Source organism: Rattus norvegicus, chromosome 19 (assembly GCF_036323735.1).
Source record: "Rattus norvegicus strain BN/NHsdMcwi chromosome 19, GRCr8, whole genome shotgun sequence".
NCBI classification, from domain to species: domain Eukaryota; kingdom Metazoa; phylum Chordata; class Mammalia; order Rodentia; family Muridae; genus Rattus; species Rattus norvegicus.
Window position 1 is genome coordinate 24,258,249 of NC_086037.1, and position 7,581 is coordinate 24,265,829.

Consider the following 7,581-nt stretch of genomic DNA (forward strand, 5'->3'; position numbering starts at 1 on the left):
TTTAATGGCTAACATTGGTGAATGAGGACAATTTGAGTTAGGATGAGACATTTTGGGGCAAGATTTGACAGGAAACATTCATTTAGATGCATAGGAATTACTAAGGTTTTTTTATAATCAAGCCTTGAAGAAAATTTGGCTTTGGAAGCAGGAGATGCTCAGTGACTCTGCCCCAGGAAAGTCTCCTGGAAAGGGCACCTCAGCTTATGCTCAGTACAGGGAGAACATTAGCAGGGAGGCAAAGTCTGCTCCCCATGACATCTGCTGTCCCTTCTTGGACATTCTATTGTCTCCTAGAGAGTTCTGGCATCCTCTGTGATGTCACCAGACATCAGTGACAACCAGTGCCCTAGTTTCTCTCAGTCTGAGTCTGGCAGTTATAAGCTAAGACATGTTTTCCCGTCTTCGCAAGCGTTTTGGGAGGGGGAACGTCGATTGTGGACAGACTAGAGTGAAGGAATCTGGCCTTTCGTCTCAAAGTAATGATGGACAGAGACAGCACTTCTGGGGAATATTTAGTAAGTTCTGGGCAGTATATTTTGAGCTCCCTGTCAGGGGGGCTGCAGTCTTAAGCTGACCTTTCTAGCAATGGGCCACAACAACTGGAGCATCTGAAAAGGAATTGAATTTTCATGAATATCACAATTCCTGAAAGTCAGGATTTCAGAACTTTAGTTTCCCCAACCCCACAGGGAGTATATGGTAAGGCCAATGCTATTATCCTGTGAATTTCTGGCCTTTACTTTTACAGTGAATTTGTTAGGTTACATTGATATAATAACACGATCAGGAGTCATGGAGGGTCCACCTTTTCAGAGTTTAGACAGGGCAGCAATGTATTTCACTCTCATTGCTTCTTTAAATACAGTGGATATCTGACAGTAGGAACAGGGAGAAAATTGTGCTCCAGGCAATAACCTTATGTTCTTAGACCTCCTCTGATTTCTTCTAACTGGCAGGGTCATCATTAGCTTTATATATTAGAGGTTGTGTGTTACACACATTTTTCTAAAATACCAAAAATGTTTGGAACATGTGGACCAAGATTCAGCCTGTAACCTATTGGAACTTCTGGGGCATTTGTTATTTCATATAGGGGAATTGATAAGTCTGTTGAACATGTCCTTCCTGGAAATGTGTTTTAAATCCAAAGTTGTTGGCCTAGAGTATCAGGGTAGGACATCTGAGTGTCTCCAATCACTCAAGTTTTGTGGATGGTGAATTTATCATCTGAGTTCTGAAACCACAGGGGTGAGGGTCCTGAAACCAAGCTGTACCCTGGTCAGTTGATGATAATCCTGGAGAAGCCATCTCCGTAGTACATGTAAGCACCTGATGTCCGGCATAGGGCACACCTGGCTGCTTACATCTCTTGGTCTCTATAGAGTAGTGGGAGAACTGAGATCCACTGAGGACGCCTCTTAAGGATAGACCAATCGCCTAGCAGTGACACTGGGTTCCAGGCTTGTTCTCCTGTTTAGGCCTAACTGTGGTCTATGTACACTCTATGCATTCTCCCCATGCAGGTTCACTTGTGTTCTTCTACCTACAGATGCTAGGAGAGAAACATCTTCCCCTGAAACTGCCCCAAGTGAGAATCAGGCCAAGAAGGAAAAAGAGAGGCTGATTAAAGAGCTGCAGCTCATTACCGAGGAGAGAAATGACCTGAGAGATCGCCTGAGGTTTCTGACAGAGAGATCCAAAAACAACAGGTATGAATCGCTCCAAACGCTCTTGTTTCATTCCTGGGTCTGCAAGGTCACCTTCATCTTATCCTATTAAGGTTTTCGGTTCTAGAAAGCTGTGCCTCCCTAACCACCCTGTGCTAAACCTCACCTCCCATATAGAGGAGATTCAGAACCTTGACCCTTCCTGAGGAGCGAGATGGAAAATGGACTCATCTGCTTCCATTTATTGAAAAGCAGAACTTGTGGTCTGAATGAAGAATTCGGGGATAAAGTCAGGGAGAGTGAGTGTCTAGTGTGCATTTGCAAAGCCCTTGACAGCTGGTGGCTTTGCAAGATTGTAATTGCAGTGAGTTTATGGTGAGTCTCTGTACTTGCTAGGCAGGGACTGAGTGCTGGAAGATCAAGGCAGCAGCCTGAGGGGCCTGGTCCCAAACAGTTCATCTCAATGCTTGACTAGAAGTTGTCAAGCTCAGGCCTGTTTGTTATTGTCTGTGTGTCTGTGGGAGCCCCTCGGACACAGCAATGGTGCAAGCATTTCTCCTGGTTCTCACAGTACTCTCTGTTTCCATATTTGCTTTTCTCTTTCTCTGACTCTGTTTACATTTCTCTTTTTTTTTGTGGATGTGTCTCAGTCTGTGAGTCTGTGTGTGCATACATCCAAATGCATATGCACAACCGTTATATGTTTATATTTCCCTCCACACCTGGAATATAGGAGTCTATGTCTTGGCCTGAGTATTTACCTGTAACACTTTCATGGTGATGCGAATGCTTTGTTCTGGGAGCCCCACTGTCAACAGCACAGTTCTTTGCTTATGTGGCCACGTTTGCCTGTATATTTGTATTCGTTGTGCAGATTATAATTTTGGGTTGATATATGGTCTGTTATCAGGACAGGAAAAAGGAAATCACAGGATTCTGGGTGCGTTGGGGGTGGGGGAGCATGGGGAGGTGTGGCCTAGGCTCTTGATAGCTCAACTGGCTGGACTGCAGATTTCCTCTTGATTGAATAAAGGGAGCCAGGGAACCCTCCATCTGGATGCCGAGATTCTGGTGTGGTGGACGCAGAAAAACATGTTTCTGAAGCTGAAGAAGGTCCAATATGTAGAATTCAGAAGGTGTCCTTCCAGGACTGGTGTAGTACAGGACCCACCCTGAGTTCATATCTTCCTAAATGCTGATGTTCATTGTATTCTATCATTTGGGGCCAGGCCACACTTCAGGCCAAATCCATATTATGAAGACCTGGAGAGAATGGAGGAGGCGGTCATGTCAATTCTGCACAACTTAGAGATGGAGAACACTGAGATCCATGAGAACAACCATAAGCTGAAGAAGGAGATTACCTTCTCTAGGTAAGTCCTGGTCAGAAAGGCTGTCACCTGTGGAATGGCCATTTCTGATTTCTTTGTTCTGGATTGGACGGTCTTCAGCTCTGGTTCTATCTCTTGTGCTGTTTACACATCAATGTGCCAGGGTCATCAGGACTCAGTTTTCAGTTCCATAAAAGTCTGTTACTCATCCCAGGATTGTCTAGGCATCTTCAGAAGGCTCTAGATAGAACAGCACTGATTGAAGTCAGCAGAACGTTATTAGGCTGACCTGGGCCTCTGGGGTCATACAAGGTTTTACAACACTCAGTGCGTGGACCACATGGTTAGCATGACCTTCTCTTGGTTCTACTGACCTCTTTTGCGGGTGTTTGCCAACTACTAATTGATGTTGCCCCATGCATTGGGCTTTCATGGATAGATGTAGATCTGTGTTCTTTTTGAGAGATGTGGACAATAATTGGTGCTTGAGCCAAGCAAACAATTTATTCTTCCCTGAATTAACTCTTTGTGGTTTGTGCAGCAGCATTATATGTATCAAGATGCATTTTATTAAGTCTTCATGGGTATCTGGGACCTGGTAGAGTTAGTGGTACTTGGGAGTAGGAATGGGAGAAAAGGGCAGCATGATCTTACTATGCAGACTGTATTTCCAGAAACCTGCTCAGCCAGCTCCTGATGGAGAACACATGCAGGAAGAAGTTGGTCCCACGGAAGCAGGGGAGCAAGGAGGGACATCTTGAGTGTGCACTGAACCAGAAATATTTGGTTGACTTCAACAAGAAAGATAAAGACCAGCAACCTCCAGACCCAGCATCATCTGGTAGGGACAAGCAGCTGTGTTAGCTTAACAATATCTGATAAAGTTTGCCAATTTGATACATCTTTGCTCTCTCCTACCACCTTTCTAATTTACACTCACAACCAGCCAACCACCTCATGTAATGGAATTGTTCATTGCTCTGTCTATGCACAAGTATTCTGGGAAGTCAACCACTTTTCAGAAACTGAATTATTTTGCAAGTATATTTTGCTGCTCTTTTTGAAGCTGCATTATAGAAATGGTGACAGATCAATAACATATCACATTATTGCACATGCACGTGATAGATTGGATGCTATGTAGAGTTTTGAAGAAGTTCTTGGTTCTTGACAAATGACAAGTGGTCATGTGACTTCTTGTGTAGGAAGCACCTTTCCGGGATAAGAACCAAGTGCAAATGTCAAATTAGTACTTCTCATTGGCTTTAACCTTGGTGACATATGGACATCTCCTTTCTTCCTGCAACCCAATGAGGTCCCTTCCATTGCCCTGTACTTGGTTTGCACTGGTATAAGTCTGGGTCCCATGTTGGCAGCCCACATTACTGTGAGGCTTGCTGGAGATTTTGCCCTGCCCACAGAGTTAGCAACAGTAATATCACTTAAAAGGTCCATGTCGACTGTCCAATAGAACTGAGGTGGCAGAAGGCAGCATTCTGACAGCTGGCTTGTGTTTCACCACCAAATCAGTGTCTGAAAAACTGCCTTCCTCTCCCAGGTCTCAGAAAGTGCAAGAGAGCTGGAATTGGACACACAGCAGTAAGAGAGCTTCCTGAAGAATAAGTTGCTTTCTCAGGAGTCCCTGATGACAAACATCCTGAACGGTAACAACATTTTTTGGATGAGTATTCTTCCTCAGAGTTAATTTGTCACTTCTTAGAGACCCTAAATTTATATAACACTAAGCCAGCCTGACTGATTGAGGTCTTACTCACTTTCTTCTTCAGAAAACACCACTTGAGAGACAACTTGGGGGACCACCTTTCATTATGTGTGCTAGAGGAGAAACAGCAATACATCTGTGCTTCTAAATGTTCGTTAAGAATGTGCTGTTTAGAAATATTTTTGTTATGATTTTAATTGAAGTTTTCTTTTTGTTGTTTCATATTAATATGTTCTTGTTACTGTTTTTCACTTTCCAATATTTTTAAATATTTTTATTCATTCATTTTAATCCTGTTTTGTTGTAAAAATGTATTCATTATGAATAAATATTGATTTCTATCTCTTGACTCTTAAGACCATCATTCTTATTCAAGGGTTCTGTCCCCTCCTGAGGGCTTAGAACTGACAGCTAGAGATGGATCTCTGCATGTTCCATGGAGCCTGGGCTAATAAGTGAATTCAGAGTCACCAAGGGATACTCAGTGTGACAGTGTCATTTGTGTGGATAATGTGGCTTTTTCTCGGCACACACTTTATGATGTAATCACTGACATGCTTTACCCAATTGTTAGGGTCCATGTGGTTCTTCTGAGAGAGCAGCAGATGCTCTACCCTGTGAGTCATCACCACAGCTCCTGCAGGTGGCTTCTGTTATTCCACATGAGGTCCTGTATTAGGTGGACAGGATCACCTCCAATTAAATAGAGAGATCTCAGGAGATGTGTGTTCACAGGGAACTTACTGAGCCGTGCGTGCTCAACGTGTTAGGTTGCCAGGCATCCGTACAGGGCTCTGGTGTTCCCACTCCTCATTGTGGGTCAGGATCATCCTCCAGCATCACTTAGTTTCCATATAAGAGCAGATCTTTCAACTGTTATCAATGATGACCATATGTATTGTGCACAACTGTTAAAATACAGAAAAGAAGCTAGCTTCTTCTAGGCCAGCTTGGCATAATCAGTTTTTTGATTGTTAGCAAGAAAATTATTTTAATCTGAGCCATTTAGGGAGGAACCTCAAGAGCATCTATAGTGAATGTAGCCTGCAGCTGTGAACACAGGTTTCTTCTGGAGAGCAGGCCTGTGCAAGCCCAGAACCTAGGTGGGACAGTTCAAGCTACCCTTTTTCCATGGCCAATCTGAGATCGTATTGAGAATGTATTTTTTCCAGTGACTGATTTCCAATTTATGGAATTGAACTAACTTACTGAGTGTGGAGGTGACTCAGAGAGTTAAAGTACAGAAGGAATAATCCAGAATGTCCACAAAAGCTTGCTGTCACCCCAGGGCTTTTAAAAGCTCAGCAGCTAGAGAAGCAATGTAGAATTTGGTTATTCTCATGCTTAGGTCTAGTCATTCATTATAAGCTGAACATAACACAAAAAGTGTCCTCTGTGTCATGATAGAAAGTAGTTGTAACTAGATTCACCCCACACTATCACATCACTACCGTATTTGAGGTTCTCAGTTACTATCTAAGAACCTGGAAGAGGCCTGGGTCTTGCTACACAAACTCATGATTTATGTCTTCATGACACTGTGTGCTTTGTTCTGTTAATGCTACCATTGGCATACAACACCTTGGATACTTTGTACTGACATCTGTGACATGAGACAATAGTTCATGTCATGCCTAACCTAATAAACTGTCCTTAGAGTACAGTGTAGACAGAGGGGCCTTCTTTTCCTATGAGATAGCAAACCATTTCCAGTCTTCAGTCAAGACTGACAGCCATTGTCCAGTGCCTGCCTTGAGATGTCCACATTTTCACCTGAGAATCTTCATCCAGGCTGCTCTGTAATCTTGTAGAAGATTGTGTTCCATCCCTAGGATTTAATTCAGTGTCCCTGTACTTACCCGACATGCTCAAATCTGTAGGTACTACCCTAACCCTGTGTTCCTTAGAGAGAAAGAAAATAAAGAACCACATTGCACTTGAAGTTTCTCCTCCAACAAAAGTTGAGCCTGCATAGGGCCTTTAAGTAACTCTAAGCCCCAGCTTCCCCACAACTCCCTCCATTGATCCCATTATTGATGTGTTTCATAACTGCTCACTTTATTTTTGGTGTGTAAAGAATGTGCACCATGTCAGTAAAGGCGGTGTGCGTTTGTGTGTGTGTGTGTGTGTGTGTGTGTGTGTGTGTGTGTGTGTAGTCCCTAGTGAAAACTGTCCAGGTGCAGGGAGACTCATGTTACTACTGTCTCATGGCACGCAGGGAGCACTGAAATCGTGGGCTACTTTAATACAGCCTCAACCGCGCTGTGCATGGTTTGCAGTGAGATTGTGATGTCATCCCCACTAGAGAGAGCAGCATAAGCTTCATTTATTACATGCTGCTCTTACCAAGGTGAGGCAAAGCCTCATCTTATAGAGTGTGTGGTAGGATTTGATGGCAGGAAATTAGTTCAAGGCTCAAATCAAATCAATCAATTACAAACAAGGAGAAAAATACAAAGAGTCAAGGGAACCATGAGCTGTTTGTAGGTTTTTTTGTTTCTTTGTTGGTTTGTTTGCTTGCTTTTTTTTTTGTTTGTTTCCTTTTTCTTTTTTTTTTCTTTTTTTGTTGAGAATATCCACCAGACACACAACCTGTTCCTGAAACAAACTGCACACCAGAGAGACAATACCAAAACTGACAAAATTAGAAATGAAAAGGGGGATATAACAATAGACAATGAACAAATTCAACAATCCTCCCTGGTTTGAGTGCCCTGGGGAAGTTGGGAAGCCACTTTTCCCTGTCCTGTGTGACTTTCCCTGCATAGTGAGCTCTCCACAGGAGATGCTTTCACATGCTTCTTTAAAAGCACCTGTTCCTCAGATCTAGCTCAGCTGTGAAAACAGGTTGGGGGGA

The 7,581-nt window shown here is 43.2% G+C and overlaps 1 protein-coding gene across 1 annotated transcript; it reads left to right on the plus strand.

The window, feature by feature from the left end:
* The first annotated feature begins 321 nt into the window (after positions 1-321).
* On the plus strand, positions 322-5,206 carry LOC134483270 (centrosomal protein of 135 kDa-like). The gene is made up of 4 exons (XM_063278563.1): positions 322-518; positions 1,553-1,712; positions 2,900-4,665; positions 4,789-5,206. Exons 1-3 carry the CDS (start codon positions 392-394, stop codon positions 3,045-3,047), a joined length of 435 nt encoding a protein of 144 aa, XP_063134633.1. The 5' UTR covers positions 322-391; the 3' UTR covers positions 3,048-4,665; positions 4,789-5,206.
* Positions 5,207-7,581: the final 2,375 nt, after the last annotated feature.

What these genes read in the sequence shown, in the direction of transcription:
- LOC134483270 (XM_063278563.1), top strand. Translation starts at nt 392, where the DNA reads ATGTTTTCCCGTCTTCGCAAGCGTTTTGGGAGGGGGAACGTCGATTGT. An exon ending in GCACTTCTGGGGAATATTTA is followed by an intron (nt 519 to 1,552) that starts GTAAGTTCTGGG and finishes TTCTACCTACAG; the next exon opens with ATGCTAGGAGAGAAACATCT. An exon ending in GAGAGATCCAAAAACAACAG is followed by an intron (nt 1,713 to 2,899) that starts GTATGAATCGCT and finishes ATTTGGGGCCAG; the next exon opens with GCCACACTTCAGGCCAAATC.